We start from the raw sequence: 24,493 nt of genomic DNA on the forward strand, positions 1-24,493 counted from the left end.
AATCTAAGATTTGGCTTTATCTTTCATGGTTGAATCACTCACAAGGTGCAATTCATCACTTGTTAAATATTTCATAAAACAGATACCTATACTGAATTTCTAATGTGGTCAATATATCCGTATCAATTTTAAGACATCAATCTGGGATCCCAAAAGATGATTGATGAGATTTCTTTAGAGTAAAGGCATATTTTCAAGACCAAGTTTTATATCAATATTTATGCTAGATGATAGCAGAGCATAGTAGGGTATAGTAAAGTGCTCATGGCACCTCTTATTTCTTTTTAAGATTAAAAACTGTTGTATGGCAGAAACCAACCCAACACTAAAATTTAAAAAAATATATATTTAAATTAAAAAATGGAAAAAATACCATATAAATACAGTTCATAAAAATAATTCTGTACTTATAGAATATGGTGTAGCCATATACTTAGAAACTACAAACAGAATTGTTATACCTTGTAAATGTATAGCTAAAAAGTAGAATTTCAGAATCTATTAACATGTGACTACTTAAAAAAACTGATTATGTTTTCATTTTGAAAAATGACATTGTCTTAAAGATAAGTAGTTGGGTTCTTAGTGCCATTTGATTTTTAGTGACTGAGTACATTCTAAAATCCTGTAGTAAAGGATCTATAATAGGAACTTACAACTATATCCACAATAATTATTTAATTTTGTAAAATACAGTTTCATGCTAATGAATTTGACACTTTTAAATATACTTTACAAATCAGTGTCTTTGGTAAAATGGGAGTAATGCATAGCCATTAAAATACTGTGAAAAATGAGATTTGATAGACAGTTGACCCTTCCACAACCTGGGGGTTGAGGTGCTGACCCTCTGTGCAGTTGAAAATCCTCATAAACTTATACTCAGCCCTTTGTATACAAGGTTTCTCTGTGTACTTCCATATCCCTGGATTCAACCAACTGTGGATTGTGTAGCATTATATATTTACTATTGAAAAAAAATCTCCATTTAAATGAACCCATGCAGTTCAAACACATATTGTTCAAGGATAAATGTATATAGAAACCACTTCTAATACATAGCATTTTCAAAAGTTACTTTTCTTCTTTTTGATCCTGCTGTGTTGACTGCTTTTGATTTTCATGTATACAATAAAGTAACATAGAAATATTAAAAGTTTGTGAAAGAAAAGCAAGTTAGAAAATAAAAAGACCTAAAGGAAAACATTTGTTTATTTTACAATAGTTGCCTGTATCCTAATTTGGATGCCATGAGTATGAATTTAATTTATATAATTTCTAAGAATATAAATCTAGATATTTTTATTTACCATTTCTATGGTTATACTTTGATATTTTATGAATATAGACAGAAAAACAAAAACACTTCTATAAAAATAAAACACATCAGCTCAAATCTAAAAAGCAGAATGTCAATAAAATAATTTTTTAAGCCTAAGAGGCAAAATTAGTTTTTAACTGAAATGCTTAAATCTAAGTGGTCCTTGATAAGTGATACTATTGGTTTTAACTTTTACAAATTTTTAACAACATAAACTTATTTCCCTCTCTGTTTCTATTCCATCTAGAAACATTGCTAAAATATTTCCTCAGAAGCCATGAAAGTACACTGGTTTTGCTCTTTAGCTCACCATATGGCAGAGAAGAGAGGCCAACAATTACTGTAAAGAACATGGGAGCTTTAGTAAAAGAGATCATCAAAGTTACAGTAATTTTATAACATATAACCATAAATGTGGTTAAGGAAGTCTTAAAGGGAGATCTATAAGCAACCACAACACAATGTATTTGTAAATCACCATGATGTACACCTTAAATATCTTATAATTTTGTAAGCCCATTATACCTCAATAAATTGAAATGAAAAAATAAAAAAGTAAGCTGTACATAAAATAACATGAGCATACTAAGGAAACAGCCTCACATTTGAATTTCAATTTGCAGTTTAAATCTCCCTTACTTTTATATGTTTATCAACGTTACATTAAATGCTCTGATATTTAGGGTATTACAAAAATGTTTTTATTTCCATTATTAAATAACATGAAAATAGCTTGATGTTATAATTAGAGCACTGAATGTGGGCAAAATGACAATACTTGTTTCATTTCATCACTATCATGTGCTACATGTAAGCATCAAGGAAAAGGAAAATTTTCATCAACGAACATACTGTCTTATGAATAGTAGTCTTTAAATCAATAACCTATTATTCATAATAAAGTTATTACAGAACAAAGATATACTGCTTAGTTTAGTCATATAATTAGTTGGGCTGAAGAAGAAAGACTGTCTATATAAATATATTGTCTATATTAATATGAATACACTCATTGGAAGGACAGATGCTGAAGCTGAAGCTCCTATACTTTGGGCACCTGATGTGAAGATCTAACTCATCGGAAGATACCCTGATGCCAGGAAAAATTGAGGGCAAAAGGAGAAGGGGGTAACAGAGGATGAGATGGTTGGATGGCATCACTGACTCAATGGACATGAGTTTGAAACTCAGGGAGATAAAAATGGACAGAGAAGCCTGGTGTGCTGCAGTTCACAGGGTTACAAAGAATTGGACATGACTTAGCGACTGAACAACAAAAACAATAAATAATCAATGCTAATGATGTACTAAGGATAATGAAAAATACACAAAAGATAGTTCAATTAAATCTATTTTTATAGTTCATCTTAATTATACTCTTGCATAAGGCTGTTGTACCTACAGCTATAAATTATCCAAGAAAATATTTAGAAAAAATCAAATTACATTAAAAGACCATAATGATTTCCTTTGCATCTTATCAAATGTTATATTAATTCATTAACTTTTGAAAACAAAGACCTAAAGAATATTTCACTATTTGTTCTTTAACTTCACTTACTTTTGTTCATTATAAGAAAACATTTCTACAAACACAACAAAGCTCATCAATTGCATTATTAACAATCCATACTTGACTGTTTCTAGAAAATTCAAAATGGAAAAGCCATATTCATGCCAAATATAATCCAACTGTAAGTCTGGACATGCAAATTACAAACTCAGCTCTTCAACCATTAGCTTTTTTTAAAATTCAGCCAATTACTGTATAAAATCTTCTTTCCTACTTTTAAATATGTAAAGATTCATAAAGAATTTGAAGTGAATATTGTATTTCACATTTCTATGAACAAAAGTTCACCATTTGTCTTTTTCTAATGTAATTTGAATAATATTAAGGTAAAAATGTTGCATGGGCTTCAAAGCATGTATAAAACGCTATTCACACTTAGACCATCCTGGATGAGATAGGTCCAAGTTGGCCTGCCATAGGACTGAAATGGCCATTGGCATGGGAAATAAGGAAGATAAGTCATGGATATAAGTCAAAAGTGGCACAGTGGTAACAAATGCACTTTAGAGACCCGGGTTTGATACCTGGATTGGGAAGATCCCCTGCAGAAGGAAATGGCAACCTACTCCAGTATTCTTGCCTGGGAAATCCCATGGGTAGAGGAGCTTTGCAGGCTATACATAGTTCATGGGATTGCAAAGAGTTGGACATGACTGAGCGATTACAACAACAACAATACGTCAAGACACTGGTATTCTAAGTTTGTTAAGCAACATCTTCCAAATGTCAGATGATGTATGAACTGATAAGGTATTTTTACTAAGAGGGCATAGGATTTCCTCTTTCTGAAATGCTTCAGAAATAATTCTCACCAAGAAAATTTTCAGGACTTCCACATTAAAAGGGACATTTTGTTCACACACAGTTTTTTTCTTTATTTTAACTTACATGTTTGATAGTTGCTGAGAGTAGCTCTTAAAAGTTTTTATCACAAGAAAAAAAATTTGTAACTATGTTTGGTGATGAATGTTAAACAGAATTATCATGATGACCGCCTTCCCAGACAACACACAGATTGCAGCTATGTGAGTTCCTGACCAGGGGACCTAGTTAAGCCATGCTTGAGATTCTTGAACTACAAAAACATTGAGTACTAAATGTGTGTTGTTTTAAGGCATTAAATTTGTGGTAACTTGTTATTCATCAACAAAAAATTAATACCAAGATGAAAGCTGCATTCTGAGTTTTCTGTGCACACAATACATAGGGATATTGTCTTGGTAGCAAAACCAGTGGAATAGTTGTGTTTATAGTACTTAACCACAGTGATTGAGCAGCGATAGAGGGTAGGAGATACAGGGAAAATAGGCTATGAACAGAAAGACTGTTGTCCTTCATAAATGAAGAGGAAGAGCTCTGTGTATCAGTTCTGCATCGCTGGGGTTCTAGTATAATGTGTGTAGCAAGTACATGGCATCTAGGCTACATGAAATTTGTAAATGAATGAATCATGAATGGATGAAAACTGAAGTGTCTAATTTTCAGTTTTGAAACTTTAAAGTGTCTAATTTTCTCTACATAGGGCTTCATGCCCGGGGTGCTGCGGTCCACGGTGTCACAAGTTGGACATGATCGAGCGATTGAACTAAAATGAGGGCTAATGCATCAGTTACAGTTATCTTAAAAATAATAGATTTGTACTGTACTCTGTTCTTGGAAAATGTCTGTAAAATTATATTAACACAATGAATCTTAAAATTAAAAATAACAAAAAGGAAACCCTATATTCTACATGAATAAAATAAGATTTTGTGAGGTTAACTGCTCAAGACAACACCTAATATACGGTAATGTTAGAGTGGAGCCCACACTCCAAATGAATGGGTTAGGGATGAGTGTCCCGTTAGGCTAGGGCCAGGGAACCTGGTGTGGGATGAGAAAGGATGGGTTGGGGAGCTGCATATAAAGCCCTTCCCTTTCTCATTCAGTTGCAGAGGGGAGAGTGAAGAGAGACCTTACAATTAGGCCATTAAAAACTACCAGGATGTAAAAAATGTTGGGGAGTCAGTATCTGTCAGTCAATACCGAGGACAGGAAACATTTTGGGTTTAGGCAGCTTGTGGGTTAAATGGCAGCATTTAATGTTTTTAAATTTATTTTTAATTGGAGGATAATTGCTTTACAATGTTGTGTTGGTTTCTGCTGTACAACACTGTGAATTAGCTGTTCAGTTCAGTTCAGTTCAGTCACTCAGTCATGTCCGACTCTTTGCGACCCCATGAATTGCAGCACGCCAGGCCTCCCTGTCCGTCACCAACTCCCAGAGTTCACTCAAACTCATGTCCATTGAGTCGGTGATGCCATCCAACCATCTCATCCTCTGTTGTCCCCTTCTCCTCCTGCCCCCAATCCCTCCCAGCATCAGAGTCTTTTCCAATGAGTCAACTCTTCGCATGAGGTGGCCAAAGTACTGGAGTTTCAGCTTTAGCATTGGTCCTTCCAAAGAACACCCAGGACTGTTCTCCTTTAGAATGGACTGGTTGGATCTCCTTGCAGTCCAAGGGACTCTCAAGAGTCTTCTCCAACACCACAGTTCAAAAGCATCAATTCTTCGGCGCTCAGCCTTCTTCACAGTCCAACTCTCACATCCATACACGACCATGGGAAAAACCATAACCTTGACTAGACAGACCTTTGTTGGCAAAGTAATGTCTCTGCTTTTGAATATGCTATCTAGGTTGGTCATAACTTTCCTTCCAAGGAGTAAGTGTCTTTTAATTTCATGGCTACAATCACTATCTGCAGTGATTTTGGAGCCCCCCAAAATAAAGTTTGACACTGTTTCCACTGTTTCCCCATCTATTTCCCATGAAATGATGGGTGAATTAGCTGTAAGTATACATATATCCCTTCCCTCTTGAACCTTCCCACCACCCTCCATCCCACCCCTACAGGTTGTCACAGAATATGGGGTTGAGCGCCCGGTGTTATACAGCAACTTCCCACTAGATCATCTACATATTGTAATGCATATGTTTTAAATATAATTTAATCTGAAGCTGTAAGTGATCGCTTGGAAAAGGCTCTGCTTGTTTTGTCACTATAGTTTCCATTTTTCTATTGATGAATAAATGTCTGACTTATTTATACCTTTATCAGCCATTACAAAGATGAAATTGTTACCTTTCCAGTATTAAAGATTTTATCATTTTGTATTTTAGCATTTGTGTTACTATATCATATATATCTATTAAATGAATACATAATATTAATACTTATCTTACTTTGCAATATCTTACTTTGCAAATCTATAAAGAATGATATATACACAGGCCTGATAACATAATTATATTATAATAACTATTATTTGGGGGAGTAGTTGAAAAACTGATTTGGAGAGAAAAGTTCTGAGTTTGCCAAGTCACTTTAGGGATACTATAAATAAAATCCAGGTGTCCAGATTATTTTTGTGTTACAGGCTAAACCTGGTCTAATCAAAATCAATTTGCTTTAGTAAAAGAGGTATTCAACACAGTTCAACAGATTCTACCATCCAGTATATGTTAGGGAATATTTTTTACTAAAGAGTTATTTAATATAATTACTTTGGTTATATTAATTAATCTATTTTTTTAATTTAATTTTATTTTTAAACTTTACAATATTGTATTAGTTTTGCCAAATATCAAAATGAATCCGCCACAGGTATACCCACGTTCCCCATCCTGAACCCTCCTCCCTCCTCCCTCCCCTACCCTCCCTCTGGGTCGTCCCAGTGCACCAGCCCCAAGCATCCAGTACCGTGCATCGAACCTGGACTGGTGACTCATTTCATACGTGATATTATACATGTTTCAATGCTATTCTCCCAAATCTCCCCACCCTCTCCCTCTCCCACAGAGTCCATAAGACTGATCTATACATTGGTGTCTCTTTTGCTGTCTCGTACACAGGGTTATTGTTAGCATCTTTCTAAATTCCATATATATGCATTAGTATACTGTATTGGTGTTTTTCTTTCTGGCTTACTTCACTTTGTATAATAGGTTCCAGTTTCATCCATCTCATTAGAACTGATTCAAATGTATTCTTTTTAATGGCTGAGTAATACTCCATTGTGTATATGTACCACAGCTTTCTTATCCATTCATCTGCTGATGGGCATCTAGGTTGCTTCCATGTCCTGGCTATTATAAACAGTGCTGCGATGAACATTGGGGTACACGTGTCTCTTTCCCTTCTGGTTTCCTCAGTGTGTATGCCCAGCAGTGGGATTGCTGGATCATAAGGCAGTTCTATTTCCAGTTTTTTAAGGAATCTCCACACTGTTCTCCATAGTGGCTGTACTAGTTTGCATTCCCACCAACAGTGTAAGAGAGTTCCCTTTTCTCCACACTCTCTCCAGCATTTATTGCTTGTAGACTTATGGATTGCAGCCATTCTGACTGGCGTGAAATGGTACCTCATAGTGGTTTTGATTTGCATTTCTCTGATAATGAGTGATGTTGAGCATCTTTTCATGTGTTTGTTAGCCATCTGCATGTCTTCTTTGGAGAAATGTCTATTTAGTTCTTTGGCCCATTTTATGATTGGGTCATTTATTTTTTTGGAGTTGAGCTGTAGGAGTTGCTTGTATATTTTTGAGATTAGTTGTTTGTCCGTTGCTTCATTTGCTATTATTTTCTTCCATTCTGAAGCCTGCCTTTTCACCTTGCTAATAGTTTCCTTAGTTGTGCAGAAGCTTTTAAGTTTAATTAGGTCCCATTTGTTTATTTTTGCTTTTATTTCCATTATTCTGGGAGGTGGGTCATAGAGGATCCTGCTGTGATGTATGTCGGAGAGTGTTTTGCCTATGCTCTCCTCTAGGAGTTTTATAGTTTCTGGTCTTACGTTGAGATCTTTAATCCATTTTGAGTTTATTTTTGTGTATGGTGTTAGAAAGTGTTCTAGTTTCATTCTTTTACAAGTGGTTGACCAGTTTTCCCAGCACCACTTGTTAAAGAGATTGTCTTTAATCCATTGTATATTCTTGCCTCCTTTGTCAAAGATAAGGTGTCCATATGTGTGTGGATTTATCTCTGGGCTTTCTATTTTGTTCCATTGATCAATATTTCTGTCTTTGTGCCAGTACCATACTGTCTTGATGACTGTGGCTTTGTAATAGAGCCTGAAGTCAGGTAGGTTGATTCCTCCGGTTCCATTCTTCTTTCTCAAGATAGCTTTGGCTATTTGAGGTTTTTTGTATTTCCATACAAATTGTGAAATTATTTGTTCTAGCTCTGTGAAGAATACTGTTGGTAGCTTGATAGGGATTGCATTGAATCTATAAATTGCTTTGGGTAGTATACTCATTTTCACTATATTGATTCTTCCAATCCATGAACATGGTATATTTCTCCATCTATTAGTGTCCTCTTTGATTTCTTTCACCAGTGTTTTATAGTTTTATATATATAGGTCTTTAGTTTCTTTAGGTAGATATATTCCTAAGTATTTTATTCTTTCCGTTGCAATGGTGAATGGAATTGTTTCCTTAATTTCTCTTTCAGTTTTCTCATTATTAGTGTATAGGAATGCAAGGGATTTCTGTGTATTGATTTTATATCCTGCAACTTTACTATAATCATTGATTAGTTCTAGTAATTTTCTGGTGGAGTCTTTAGGGTTTTCAATGTAAAGGATCATGTCATCTGCAAACAGTGAGAGTTTTACTTCTTCTTTTCCAATTTGGATTCCTTTTATTTCTTTTTCTGCTCTGATTGCTGTGGCCAAAACTTCCAAAACTATGTTGAATAGTAATGGTGAAAGTGGCCACCCTTGTCTTGTTCCAGACTTTAGAGGAAATGCTTTCAATTTTTTACCATTGAGGCTAATGTTTGCTGTGGGTTTGTCATATATAGCTTTTATTATGTTGAGGTATATTCCTTCTATTCCTGCTTTCTGGAGAGTTCTTATCATAAATGGATGTTGAATTTTGTCAAAGGCTTTCTCTGCATCTATTGAGATAATCATATGGTTATTGTTTTTCAATTTGTTAAAAAAATATGGAATGCTTCACGAATTTGCATGTCATCCTTGCGCAGGGGCCATGCTAATCTTCTCTGTATCGTTCCAATTTTAGTATATGTGCTGCCAAAGCGAGCACTCATTAATCTATTTTTAAAACTGTTATTAAGTAAGCCAGTAAGGAAAAACATAAATACAGTATACTAACGCATATATATGGAATTTAGAAAGATGGTAACAATAACCCGGTGTATGAGACAGCAAAAGAGACACTGATGTATAGAACAGTCTTATGGACTCTGTGGGAGAGGGAGAGGGTGGGAAGATTTGGGAGAATGGCATTGAAACGTGTAAAATATCATGTAGGAAACGAGTTTCCAGTCCAGGTTCGATGCACGATGCTGGATGCTTGGGGCTGGTGCACTGGGACAACCCAGAGGGATGGTATGGGGAGGGAGGAGGGAGGAGGGTTCAGGATGGGGAACACATGTATACTTGTGATGGATTCATTTTGATATTTGGCAAAACTAATACAATTATGTAAAGTTTAAAAATAAAATAAAATTGGAAAAAAAAACTGTTATTATAACACTATCTGAAATTAAGAATAAATATTATATGTTATTAGGTGGCCAGGCTAAGGATAAACATTCCTCTGAAATTGTACTCTAAACAAAAAGTGAGCTGCTTTTATTTCACCTAGTTTTCTACTGCATAAGATTTAGGGAACGTTTAGTTGTATGTTTCAAAATATATGACTTTGAACTAATGAACACTATTTGGTGTTTCTACTTTGTACCAATATTATATGTATTATATATTACTTGTTTTCAATCTCTTCGGTAACATCTTCAGGGATAGAAGGGAAAAAAGTAACTAACATTTCTAGAGTTTCTCCTACTTTGCATTTTTAAATCATCTCATAACTTTCCATGTTAGGCACTGTCCATACCATTTTAGGACAAAGCAGCTGAAACTACAGGAGGTTAGAAACTTGGCTAGGTTGGCTAGTAAGTAAAACAACCAAGGTTAGAGCCCATTTTTCTTCTTGAGTCCCACATTCTTGTTCTTTCTATATACCTTTGCTCATCACTCTAATTGTCAAAAAAAATTCTAGAAGATAATTTTAGAAAATATTCTAGAAGTCTTTTCTCTTTTAATTGAATCTCATTTCTTTTTATCCATTTTCCAAGATGAAATCATATGCACGCTCTCTCTCTCTGTATATATATATATATATATATATACACTTATATTTAGTATTAACATCACCAAATTACCCTCCATAACCTGTAGGTTAAACATCTTGAATGTCTTTACCCTCTCCTTACAGAATCAATTATTAATTCCTTTGCTTTTATTTAAGAAAAACAGAAAAATGTGTTCATCCATCCCCAGTTAAAAGCACAGCCATTAAGGTCACTTAATGGCAGGAACCCATTTCTACAAGCAATATTCATCTTGACAGATGTCAGGAAAAGTGATGATGTGAATGAGGAACTAGTCCAACAGTAAATACTTCCTTTATCACTGAGGAAATGAATGCAAGTTTTCACTGAAATATACAAGGAAGAAATGATTTTAGAAGAGATTCTTTTTAAATATGATTTTTTATATAGTTGTATACTCTTTATTTCTAAGACACTTTGAGGGGCTTACAATGAGAAATTGTATCATATATTTACAACATATTTGGACAGTTAATAAGAGTAAAGAGAGAAAGCCATTCTGAATGGGAAGGGAGAAATTTGGGGTCAAGACCTGCTTGCTAGAATCTGTTCAGTTTCCCAGAACTTGCAGCATTTAGCATGGAAAACACATGTTCTCAAAGTGACAATGGACACTTTCTTTTGGTGTTCCACAAGAAAAAGAACAAATGACATAAGTGCCTTAACTTTCAAACACCTGACCTTAAAAAAAATGTTTTCTCATTAAGTGTTCCTAAACAATGTAGGAGACATGTTAAGAGTGTGTTACCTACAATGTATCTAACTGCATGAAGTAGAGTTCACCACGTTTTTGCCTCAGTTCACTTCAGTCACTCTGTTGTGTCTGACTCTTTGAGACCCCATGGACTGTAGCACACCAGGCTTCCCTGTCCATCACCAACTCCCGGAACTTACCCAAACTCATGTCCATTGAGTCAGTGATGCCATCCAACCATCTTATCCTCTGTCGTCCCCTTCTCCTCCTGTCTTCAGTCTTTCCCAACATCAGGGTCTTTTCAAATGAGTCAGCTCTTTGCATCAGGTGGCCAAAGTATTGGAGTTTCAGCTTTAACTTCAGTCCTTCCAATTAACACTCTGGACTGATCTCCTTTAGGATGGACTGGCTGGATTTCCTTCCAGTCCAAGGGACTCTCAAGAGTCTTCTCCAACACCACAGTTCAAAAGCCTCAATGCTTCGGCACTCAGCTTTCTTTATAGTCCAACTCTCACATCCATTCATGATTACTGGAAAAACAATAGCCTTGACTAGATGGACCTTTGTTAGCAAAGTAATGTCTCTGCTTTTTAATATACTGTCTAGGTTGGTCATAACTTTCCTTCCAAGAAGTATGCGTCTTTTAATTTCACGGCTGCAGTCACCATCTGCAGTGATTTTGGAACCCCCCCAAAAATAAAGTCAGCCATTGAAACAAAGTCAGTTTCCACTGTTTTCCCATCTATTTGCCATGAAGTGATGGGACCGGATGCCATGATCTTAGTTTTCTAAATGTTGAGCTTTAAGCCAACTTTTTCACTATCCTTTTTCACTTTCATCAAGAGGCTCTTTAGTTCTTCTTACTTTCTCTCATAAGGGTGGTGTCATCTGCATATCTGAGATTATTTGTATTTCTCCCAGCAATCTTGATTCCGGCTTCTGCTTCCTACAGCCTAGTGTTTCTCATGATGTACTCTGCCTAAAAGTTAAATAAGAAGTGTGACAATATACAGCCTTGACATACTCCTTTTCCTATTTGCAACCAGTCTGTTGTTCCATGGCCAGTTCTAACTGTTGCTTCCTGACCTGCATACAGATTTCTCAAGAGGCAGGTCAGGTGGTCTGGTATTCCCACCTCTTTCAGAATTTTCCACAGTTTACTGTGATCCACACAGTCAAAGGTTTTGGCATAGTAAATAAAGCAGATATAGATTTTTTTTTTTTCTGGAACTCTCTTGCTTTTTTGATGATCTAGTGGATGTTAAGCAATTTGATCTCTGGTTCCTCTGCCTTTTCTAAAACCAGCTTGAATATCTGGAAGTTCACAGTTCTTGTATTGCTGAAGCCTGGCTTGGAGAATTTTGAGCATTAATTTGCTAGCATGTGAGATGAATGCAACTGTGTGGTAGTTTGAGCATTCTTTGGCATTGCCTTTCTTTGGGATTGGAATGAAAACGGACCTTTTCCAGTCCTGTGGTCACTGCTGAGTTTTCCATATTTGCTGGCATATTGAGTGCAGCACTTTCCCAGCATCATCTTTTAGGATTTGAACTAGCTCAACTGGAATTCTATCACCTCCACTAGCTTTGTTCATAGTGATGCTTCCTAAGGCCCACTTGATTTCACATTCCAGGATGTCTGGCTCCAGGTGAGTGATCACACCATCGTGATCATCTGGGTCATGAAGATCTTTTTTCTACAGTTCTTCTGTTTATTTTAGTTAGCTCTTCTTAATATCTTCTGCTTCTGTTAGGTCCATACCATTTCTGTCATTTATTGAGACCATCTTTGCATGAAATAGTCCCTTGGTATCTCTACTTTTCTTGAAGAGATCTCTAATCTTTCCCATTCTATTGTTTTCCTCTATTTCCTTGCAATGATCACTGAGGAAGGCTTTCTTATTTCTCTTTGCTATTTTTTGGAACTCTGTACTCAAGTGGGTATATCTTTCCTTTTCTTCTTTGGTTTTTGCAGTTCCCCTTTATTTGATATACCACATGTGAGCACAGGAGTGCGGTCTCAAAAAAAGATTATAGAATTTTAAAAAAAAAATTGGTGTTTCTTATTTCATCATGGTTAAATTTTTTTCAGAATTCAGCTTTGAACCAGACAAAACCATTAAAAAAATCTCTAAAAGGAAGCTTCAGTGATTTAATTGGTGCTCATATTACCCATCAAATTAAATTCAGGATTATTTAATATGATCTGGGTCTAACTCTTATTCCTTTTATGACCTTGTCCTAACTTTGATCCGTTTTGTATTCTGTTTTAGCAAAACAAAATTAAAAAAAATAACATAAGCCAAAAAAAAAAAAAAAGAACAAAAAAACCCCCAAAATTACCCACTTCCTGAAATGATAAAATCATTGAAAGGAAATAAAAAACACTAATCAGGTCCAAGGGCTAAACTCAAGACTCAATATTATATGCAGCCTCATTATCTAGTTTAATTAGTAGGTTCTTAAATGGTGTAATCATACAATCCCCTTCCCTCTCTGGTGGATATAAAGATCCCTCACCAAATAGTACTCCTTATCAAGTGATCTGGGCTTCCCTGGTGGCTTAGATGGTAAAGAATCTGCCTGAGACCCCGGTTCAATCCCTAGGTTGAGAAGATCCTCTGGAGACGTAACGGTAACCCACTACAATATTCTTGCCTGGAGAATCCCCATGGACAGAGCAGCCTGGGTGGGCTAAAGTTCATGTGTTTGCAAAGAGTTGGACATGACTGAGCAATTCACATGTCCACTTTTCATCAAGGGGCTCCAGTCCAATTTCTGCTTATCCCTGAGCAGGTGGGACTCAGTTTCCTCCAAGTCTATACAATTATTCAACCAAGCAAATCACATCTTCCTGAAAGAACCAGGGGGCAGTCCAACTTTTAGATACTAACATGCTGGCCTTGGCAGAACTGTTTATTCTATTCCTGAGTACAACCCCAATATGGCCTCTATACTTTAGGGAAATAAAGAACATCATGGCAGCATTTTTTCACTGTGGTATTGTAGTATTGTTTATAATATTGAAAAGGGGAAGTCAGCACAAATGTTTAGCAACTGAGGAATGGTGGATATAGATGATTAAATATCTATAAATATAATAAAAATAATTAAACTTATCTTATGAAGATCTTTTGATGTAACAGGAAAACGTCTTTGTTAGGTAATTTATACCTATATACAAAATACGTATGTAAACTACTTTACAATATGCTCCTAACATTTACTATGTGTAGCTGGGTATAAAGAAGAAAGGAAAGAAAGAGAGTGTAAATTGTCAGATTATGACAGTTTTCATTTTTATCTTTATAGTTTTCACTACTACTATAATTTACTGAGGATCTCTCTATCTATTCATCCATCCATCCATCCATCAGTTATCTATATATACTCGACACACACATACTCATTTCACATACACATACAAAGAAGAGAGTTGAAAATGACACATGTATTTAGAAGATCAGTAGGGAGATCTGCCTTTTAGATTTCTAAGAGGAAAGAGAAATGAAAATCTTCATGAGAAAATGGGGAATGATATACTCTCTATCTCCCATTAATATATTCTTTGAATAAATGAAGATACTAGGTATAAAAATTATATGTGTAAATACATGTACCCATGGTTTGTGACTTATTTTAACTTTCAAGAGACAATCTCATGTATTCAATGTTTGCTATGGATTAGCTCTACTTCAAATATCTTGCAAATTCTTGGAAGTAGAATTGCTACCACAGGCTTTTTGCATGTCTGCCTCATATCTAGGTTGAGGTTGAGTTTACATTCAACATGAGCTATTTACTTTTACAGTGGGAAAGTGAAAGATTTGTTTATTTTAATTCTACTTTCTATAATCCTATATTATTTGGAAAATTTTTCAAGTAAATTTAACAGTTATAAAAGATAGCTAAATTTTTGTTCCAGTATTTTTATTGACTATGGACTATATTCCATGGAACATGGGGTATTTTTCTAAACTAATCTGCTGATTAATAATACGATATCTTCAAGAAAGACTAAACAAGATATATAGAACTATTATTACCATCTGAAGGTTCCATCTAGAATCTGAATGCAACTATTTATCTAAATCACCTCTACTTTAAATTTGTGGGTTTTCATTGTAAACACTCGTTAGTAAGAAAGAAAAAGAAGAATGGTATCAGTATTTGGTAGAATTGGTTATACTTCCAAATTATTTCAGAAGCAAAGGAAAAAACATGCAAGTGTACAGTGAATAAAATAACTATGTTCATATCTTTCTAACTTAATTGAGATTTTCATTTCCTTTCTTAGGATTTTACATGCATAATTTCTTTGGTTGCATATTGGGACAATATAACAACCCTAACCTATGTAAATAAGGTCAGTGTCACAAATGTAACCATGTCCATTAAAAAATTATTGAAATATAAACCAGAGTGAATATAAGGGTATGTATGTACGCATGTATGTAAACTCTTTATCCTCTTTCAAATATGAAAACATAATTCATTCAATACCTCTTCATATTGCCAGGATTTGAGAGTTCAATTGGTGAAGAGAAGAAAGTGCAGTCTGATCAGCTAGTGTTTGCTTTAAAAGCTGTTCTTAAATACTTCTGCTCACCTTTCTAAAATTTCAGGCCAATAAAAATCCTTCCAATGAGTTTTAGTGCGGAAGAGAGGAAGGGATTCTATAACAGGCTTAGGGTAGAATCCCTGCATTACTGTCACAACTAGTCACTAATGTTCTTCAGGAACAAAGCAGGGATGTCTCCTCTCACTACTCTGCTCAGTATTATACCACAGGTTTTAGAAAGTACAATAAGGACAAGAAGTTTATACAAATTTATCCCCATTGGAATGGAAGAAAGAAAGCTGTCTTTATTTGTAAACAACATAATCTTAAGGATTCCACAAAAAAATTAAAAAACTATCAGAACTAAAAACACTAGTAAAATTATAAACTAAAAGCTCAGTGTACAAAAATCAAATGCATTTTTATAAAATGGTAGTGAATAATCCCAAACTGAAATTAAGAAAGCAATTCCATTCTTGGATACATGTGTACGTATGGCCGAGTCCTATTGCTGTCCACCTGAAACCGTCACTACATTGTTAACTGGCTATACTACAATATAAAATAAAAAGCTTAAAAAAAGGCAAAAAAAAATCATTGAATCTTATATTCACCATGAGTGAAACTTATAAGATGGAAATTATATCTCAATAAAGCTGTTAAAAAAAACAATTCCATTCTCAATAGCACCAAGAACAGAATAATTTGGAAGACATTAAACAAAGAAATTCTAGTTTTGTACTGGAAACTATAAAACTGTATTGAAAAATTAAAGGATACCTCAGTAAAGGTAGAAATATTACACATACATGAATTAGAAGATTCAGTGTTGGTAAGATAGCAATTCTTTTCAAATTAATCTATAGTTTCAATGTGACCCCTATCATAATCCCAGTAAGTTGATACTAAAAAATGTGGAAATTAAAAGAATCTAGAGTAGCCAAAACAATTTAAAAAAAAGTTGGAGTAATTACATTATTAGATTTCAAAACTTAATATGAAGCTACAGAGTAAGCAAAAGAGCGTAACAGTTAGGCATATAATCAAACAGAACAGAATTGAGATTCCAGAAATAAATTCTTATATTAATGGTAGATTGATTTTTGATAAAGATACCAAGGCAATTCAATGGGGGATTGGTTTCTTTCACAGAAGGTGCTTGTACAATTAAATATTCATTAGTGGTTCAAAAAAATGAACTTGGATGTCAGCATCATACCATATACACAAATAGGTACAAAATAGGTAACTGACCTGAATGTTTAAAGTATATAAACATAAGAGAAATTTTCTGGTATAAAACCTCTCAGAGAAAATCTTTTTGACCTTGAAATAGTTCTTAATACATTATCAGCAGCATGGTTTACAAACTAAAAGTAAAAATAAATTGAATTCTATTAAAATGTAAATTTTTCCTTTAAAATACACCTTTAAGAAAATAAAAAGACAAGACAAAAACTAGAAGGAAATAGATGCACTCCATGTAACTTATAAGAAACACATTCAAAATATATAAAGAACTCTTACAACTGTATGAAGACAAAGAATCCAAATGAATAATGGAAAAAAATTCTTAATAAATATTTTACCAAAGAATATGTATGCTTTGACTTTAACCACCTAAAAATATGCTCATAGCTCAGTTGGTAAAGAATCCACCTGTAATGCAGGAGAACCTGGTTTGATTCCTGGGTCAGGAAGATCTCCTGGAGAAGGGATAGGCTACCAATGCATTATTCTTGGGCTTCCCTAGTGGCTCAGCTGGTAAAGAATCTGCCTGCAATGCAGGAGACCTGGGTTTGATTCCCGGGTTGGGAAGATCCCCTGTAGAAGAGAAAGGTTTCCCACTCCAGTACTCTGGTCTGGAGAATTCCATGGACTGTATAGTCCATTGGGTCGCAAAGAGTTGGACACAACTGAGCAACTTTCACTTTCACTCTCATCAGAGGTCATTAGGAAAATTCAAGTTAAAACAACACACTATCATCCACACTCACCCCAAAAGACAGATATTACCAAGTGCTGGCAAAGGCATAGAGAAAGTAGAATCTTTAGACATTTTTGGTAAGAATAGAATATGGTACCTTTACCTTGGCAAACTATCTGACAACTTCTTAAATAGTTAAAAAGAAACTCACCATGTAACTGAGCAATTCCATTTTTAGGACATCATACAAAAATACCATATGTCCAAAGTAAAACTTGTGTGCAAATTTTAAGTGAAACCACAAAAAATTCAATGGATAAATAAATATAGAGAATTCAAACAATGGAGTACTTCTTCACAATAAAAAGAACAAAACATCTGATACATGCCACAACATAGATAAACCTAAAAAGTACTGGTAATTGAAAGGAGTCAGACATCAAAACTGAAATCATACAATTTAATTTATATGAAGAACCCATAAAGGGTAGAATCAGAGGCAGAAAGTAAACTTGACTGTGACTGGGAGAGGAATGCTGGATGTGGCTATGGCTATCAGACTCAAGGGAAACTTTTGTAGTGATTGAAAAGTTTCAAAACAAGATTGTTGTGACAGTCATACAACTCCACAAATTTATAAAAGTCATTTATAACCTGCACATTCACGATATAAGTTATACCACAAAGTTCCATCCATGGAACTTTCCAGGCAAGAGTACTGGAGTGGGTTGCCATTTACTTCTCCAGGGGATCTTCCCGACCCAGGGATCGAACCCAGGTCTCCGGCATTGCAGGCAGATGCTTTACCATCTGAGCCACCAGGGAAGCCCCATACCATAATAAAGTTGTTAAAATAATAATTTTAAAAGGGCTATCCATATTTGGTATTCCTACCAACTCAGATCCAGTGAGATCTGTTACATTTGTTTCTTGTTTCTAAAACTTATGAAGATGGTGGCCTAAAGGGGTACAGAGAATGAGCCACTATATCCGGAGAAGACACTGCTATCTTTTGAAACTAACCATTCTTAATGTTCTTCACTATTACACTTCGTAATCCATCTTTCTAACCTTGCAGATGGAGCCAGTCCATTATGGAACTTTAATATAAGCAAATATCCTTTTTAAATTCAGAAGAATTTCTCTGACTTGTTTTGAACAGCTGTGTTTCTGAAGATGTTAAGATGGAGTTCTAAATAAAAAAGAAAGAGACTCACTTCTTGAGTATTACATTTTATCTTTTTTTTCTGATAATTTCTAAGAGAAAATAACATTCTTTTGATTGTACACTAAGGATAAGATTTTGTGTCAGGTTCACTTGCAATTATGTGAGATATAGAGAGCTGATCTTATTTTAAGGATGAGTGTACTTATTCTCAAAATCTAAATAAGTGATAGAGCTGAACTCCAATTCAGGACTTTCTGATTCTAAAACTCATGTCCTATTTTCTCCATTTCACTGCTTTGTGCTTGGGTGACTGAAGGTTTTCAGAACCGTTGTACAGTTGTTGATCAGCACCTATAAGTACATCTTTGAAGTTTACAGTCAAAATTAAATGATCTGTTTGCTCAAAGTTATCGACCACTTAACAGAAGACTGTATGCATGTATTTCCCTCTGCATACATCATAAAATAGTATAAAAAAACGGTACACATGTGTATGTGTGTACACACCTATACATATATACAGATGTCTATGAACAATAAAGTTTTGTAAATTCCCTGACTTTGTCTCAGTTGTTCCTTAAGTTTTACTATAGTTCAGTTCAGTTCAGTCGCTCAGTCGTGTCCAACTCTTTGAGACCCCATGAACTGCAGCACGCCAGGCCTCCCTGTCCATCACCAACTCCTGGAGTCCACCCAAACCCACGTCCATTGAGTCAGTGATGCCATTCAACCAACTCATTCTCTGTCTTCCCCTTCTCCTCCTGCCTTCAATCTTTCCCAGCATCAGGGTCTTTTCCAATGAGTCAGCTCTTTGCATCAGGTGGCCAAAGTATTGGAGTTTTATTCACATTTCAGATTCTCCTATTAAAGTGTGAATAACCTGTAGATCAAGGTCTTTGCTAGATTCACTCTAGTAACCTAGCAACTAATACAATATAAATCACACTATGGGTGTTCTATGAATAAATATTAATGAATTAAAATTTAAAAGTATTCAATATGAGTTTAAAAGTAGTTATAAACTATAATTTATTTGAATAAGTTTTTGTATAGGAAGGAAAAAAAGCTTAGAATTTTTTTCACTTATTCTATAAAGATTCTTAGAGAAGTATTTCACAAACATTTTGGCTTCAAGGAGCCATTTATATTTTTAACATTATTGAGGATGTCAAAGAGCTTTCATTTATATCAGTTATAATTTTGTATATTTTCGATATTATAGACTAAAACTGAATTTATTAATGAATTTAAAGCATTAATAAACTCATTCTATGTTAAAACAAATAATTTTTTAAAAAATGCATTTTAAAAACAAAACATTTAAGAGAAAGGTGGCATTGTTTTACATTACTGAAAAAATGTTTGATTTGAATTAAATAGAAGACAGTTGAATTCTCTTATCTGCTCTGTATACAATCTTTTGGGATGTCACACATCATGTAATCTCTGAAAAACTCTACTGTATATTCACAGAAAAATGAGAGTGCAAAAGGTAAATGTTACCTTTAGCATTACTATGAAAATAATTTTGACCTTGAAAACCCCCTGAAACAATCTTGAGAACCCTGAGGGTTCTCAGCTTAACATTCTGACAGCCATATAATAGAAAGAATTAAAAAAAATTTTTTTCTATTTCTGTATGTTGTTAATATTTTGAAATTATTTTGCTTTCAATAAGTATCAATAGAAATATGTTTTTTTTTTTCTGTGAAGTGTCCATGTTAGACACAGAATGGTCTATTAAAACACTATAAAAGATATATTTTATTTCTCCTTTCAATGAGCTTTTATAACAAAAATGAAAATTCATTAATGACATTTCCCCTCTGTTTGGGAGAGCAGAAATGCTACATTTTACTCTTTTCTCCTTCCTTGATTATATCCTCATCTTGTTTTACAAAGGCAGTTAAATTATTAGCTTGCTATGCTAAGTCACTTCAGTCGTGTCCGACTCTGTGGGACCCCATAGACGGCAGCCCACCAGGCTCCCCTGTCCCTGGGATTCTCCAGGCAAGAACACTGGAGTGGGTTGCCATTTCCTCCTCCAATGCATGAAAGTGAAAAGTGAAAGTGAAGTTGCTCAGTTGTGTCCGACTCTTAGCGACCCCATGGACTACAGCCTACCAGGCTCCTCCGTCCATGGGATTTTCCAGGCAAGAGTACTGGAGTGGGGTGCCATTGCCTTCTCTGAATTATTAGCTTAGATAGCTTTTTTTCCTATTGATGAAGCTACTGGGCACTGCTGTTTTTCTCTAAACATGAGAGACAATCAGGAATTTAATTGTTAGGTAGTTAGAACAGGAAAAAGGAGTCCAGATTGGTGGTGGCTAAAAGACAAGGAAGGAAGAAGCTTGCAAAAATAGAACAAAGGAAGGTCTGAGGACCAGAGTGAGGACCTCAGGTAAAACAAACAGCATTACCCAGGAGTGCTGTTTGTTTTACCCGAGGTCCTCACTCCAGTCCTCAAACCTCCTTTGTTCTATTTTCACGGGCTTTTTCTTTCCTTGTCGTTTAGCCACCACCATTCTGGACTCCTTTTTCCTGTTCTAACTACCTAACATAACTATTTTCTATTATGCAAAGTTTCATACATATAAAAAAGTAGTGACAAGGCTGTAATAAAACCCAGTGTAGTTAATCGTTCAGCTCCAAAGTAATCAAATTATGTCAATTCTGTTCCATCTATGTCTTCACCACTTTTTACACAGCTAATTGTGAAGCAAACTCCACACAAGACATTGTTTCATCTGTAAATATTTTAGTATGCATCTCTAAAAAACATACTCCATTTTGTCATGAAAATATTAACATAAAAATGACATGATAGCTAGAAAAACAGTAAAATCTTAGTATCATCAAATATTTAGTCACTCAAAGTAAGCTTTTGGTAGACCAGCAAATAACAGAGATTAGCCAGGAGTGTAAATTTTCTATGCCAGGGTTTGTCTGCCACTAACTTCAAACTGCTAGATGCTGTTTGGCAAATATTGCCATTTCTTGCTCTAATCTTGCATATACATTTTTTTGTGTGTGAAATTGTTAGTGGCTCAGTCATGTCAGACTCTGCAACCCCCAGGACCATGGCACACCAGAAACCTCTGTCCATTGGATTCTCCAGGCAAGAATACTGGAGTGGGTAGCAACTCCCTTCTTCAGGGGATCTTCCTGACCGAGGGATTGAACCTGGGTCTCCCACATTTTAGGCAGATTCTTTTTTTTTTTTAAGATAAATTTATTTATTTTAATTGGAGTCTAATTACTTTACAATATCGTATTTGTTTTGCCATACATCAACATGAATCCGCCACGGGTGCACACGTGTTCCCCATCCTGAACCCTCCTCCCACAAGCTACCAGGGAAGTCCCATATACATGTATTTAAATCCCTTTGAAGCACTTAAGATTTAGTTGAAGACAATACAAATTGTTCTAAAAAATTTAGTTTAGAATGAGATCAGGCTACTTTGGGATACAAAGAAAATACATTCAGTAGCAACGCAGGATAAATGTAACAAGTATGTTTATTATTATTTTGCTGCTGCTAAGTCACTTCAGTCATGTCCCACTCTGTGCGACCCCATAGACGGAAGCCCACCAGGCTCCCCCATCCCTGGGATTCTCTAGGCAAGAATACCGGAGTGGGTTGCCATTTCCTTCTCCAATGCATGAAAGTGAAAAGTGAAAGGGAAGTCGCTCAGTCGTGTCCGACTCTTAGCGACCCCATGGACTACAGACTACCAGGCTCCTCTATCCATGGGATTTTCCAGGCAAGAGTACTGGAGTGGGGTGCCATTGAAAAGGAGCATGCATAGAGATAATAATATACATTACTAGTATATAATGCAAAACTATAATCCTCTTCTCATTTTGCAAAGTCTACATATAGAAGAAACAAATTTTCAGACTAGAATAATTATAACAAGTCAATAGCTCTTATTTCTATTATTCTTATATTTTAAAATAAAATTATAATTTTTTCCTAATTTTAGTAAAATAAAACAAAAATTTCCCCTAACTGTAGCAAAAAAAAACAATATAAGTTGCAAAAGAAAAATGATAAGGTTGAAGGGATAATTACTTTGACACAGAATATTAATACAAATAGAAAACATATTGACATGGAGTCCTGGTGATTTAGTAAAAATTGTTTGAAGGTTTTTGCTGAAAAACATAATTTTGGCATTGCTAGAAAGTATTATGTTGTTTTGCTTTATGAGCTGGAGGGAACTGAAATAGCTTGCAGCAAGTAATTATTTCTACAAAAAGAGTCCCTGGATTTTAAGACTCACCCCTGGACTGTTCATCAGTACTTAAAATACAGTCTGCATGTAATAAAATTATGAAAGTTTGAAATATCTGTCTCTGGCAGAAGAAAAACCATCCTATCTTAAAAGGAAAACATTGCACTCCTAATCGATTCATTCTCTATGAAAACAAAGGGAAAAAAATTGCTCAAATCAAAACCTGTTCTAAAACCGTAGGGTCTAAAATCTGCAAAGAACAACAGCAAGTACACTGAAGAAATACCACTTTTTGTCCTCTGTTATATCAGTTCTTAAAGAAAAAAAAAGTAACATATATGCTAGATATGCCACTGACATATTCATATGTATTGATGAATATTTTCTGTTGATATACAGTGTCTATTTAACACAGAAAATGTACTTGAGTGAGAAAACAGGTAATACACATACTTTGAAAATTTATTAACTTTCAAAAAATTTATACTTCTACCTCACAGATATAAACAAGAGAACTTTTAATAATCTAAATGCAATCTGAGATTTGGATTAGATCCTGGACCAGAAAAAATTAGTGGGTCAGTTGGGAAACTCAAATTTTGGATAAGGCTTGTAGATATTTTAATACCATCATATTAATGTTGATTTCTGGTTTTGATCACTTTTTGTGGTTAGATGTTAACATTAGTGAAACTGGGTAAAGAGTGGGCAAAAGAACTGATCATTCTATTTTCTGAGAGTCCAAAGTTTTTTCAAAATAACAAGTTTAAATTTTCTGTCATATGGTTAATTTAAAGAAGAACACAAACAAATAAACAAAAACTGAGCAAAGCTGATAATGTTCAAATTTACAAGGTATAAGGGAATTTATTCCTTAGTAATATTTAAGTTAGTTTCTGTGTAAGAATGTTTTATGGTCCTATGACCATATTACTCAACAGTGCAATAATTATGGAGCATTTACCATTATGCACATCAAAAATGAAGATATAGAATGATCTAAATATAAATCATTTAGTAATGTATCATATTAATAATTATGGCATTCTTTTTTTATATTTAAATATATAGCCTGATTATTTTTTGAAAATTTCCAATAGACAGTTTTTGACAGAAAAATGCATTTTCTTAAATTTAATGTCACCTAAACAAATTCAAATACATACCTCAACCAGACATTAAAGTAAAAAGAACCAGATTATTTGATTTCTTTTACCTGAAACTGTGTGATCCTTAGAGTCTCTTGTTATTTTTATCCTTGCATGTGGAAAGATGTAGTGCACAGTTTTCCCATCCATCTGTATAATCTAAGACATACATAAGATATGGTGAAAAAGCAATGTTAAAGACATTTAAAGGGCAATATACGTAATTATCTTTCTTCAGACTACAGTGATTCAACCAATGAAAACAGAAGATTCTCAAATGATGACAGTTTTAAGCATTTAATACCACATAATGATATATTGTTTTCTGAGTTTATTATAGTCTTCACATTTACAATCAGTTTCTCTTGCAAACTGATTTGCTGGGTTTGGAAAATCAATAAGCATATGTTAACACATAAGGATATCTATTACTATGGTATTACATAGAGAATGTATATGGAAAATTGACCTCTGCTGATTTTGTTTTTGGACAGCCTAGAAATAGAAAGGCATTTTTAATTTTCAGCCATCAAGCTTAAAGGGAGAAAAGACAAAGATCCTCCTACTCTGCATCTCTATCACTTTACCAGGAATGCATATTTCTGTTATGTTGATATCATTGTGGAATTTTGCTTCTGCTGAGCATATTTGCCAAAAGTTTTAGGATATACCTGATGCTGAGACTA

At 34.6% G+C, this 24,493-nt stretch overlaps 1 protein-coding gene and 1 non-coding gene across 9 annotated transcripts in view; both read right to left on the reverse strand.

The window, feature by feature from the left end:
• The window catches only part of PCLO (piccolo presynaptic cytomatrix protein), a 391,952-nt gene that overhangs the window by 116,208 nt on the left and 251,251 nt on the right, over window positions 1-24,493 (reverse strand). For all 8 annotated transcript variants that reach the window (XM_027539836.1, XM_027539833.1, XM_027539835.1 and 5 more), the window contains exon 9: window positions 23,876-23,966. In XM_027539836.1, coding sequence (XP_027395637.1) covers window positions 23,876-23,966 — 91 coding nt within the window. The remainder of the gene's footprint in view (window positions 1-23,875; window positions 23,967-24,493) is intronic.
• On the reverse strand, window positions 8,873-8,979 carry LOC113891957. Its single transcript, XR_003510931.1, has one exon. It is a non-coding gene; the product is annotated as a U6 spliceosomal RNA (small nuclear RNA).

The sequence above is a fragment of the Bos indicus x Bos taurus genome, chromosome 4 (assembly GCF_003369695.1).
Source record: "Bos indicus x Bos taurus breed Angus x Brahman F1 hybrid chromosome 4, Bos_hybrid_MaternalHap_v2.0, whole genome shotgun sequence".
Taxonomy (NCBI): domain Eukaryota; kingdom Metazoa; phylum Chordata; class Mammalia; order Artiodactyla; family Bovidae; genus Bos; species Bos indicus x Bos taurus.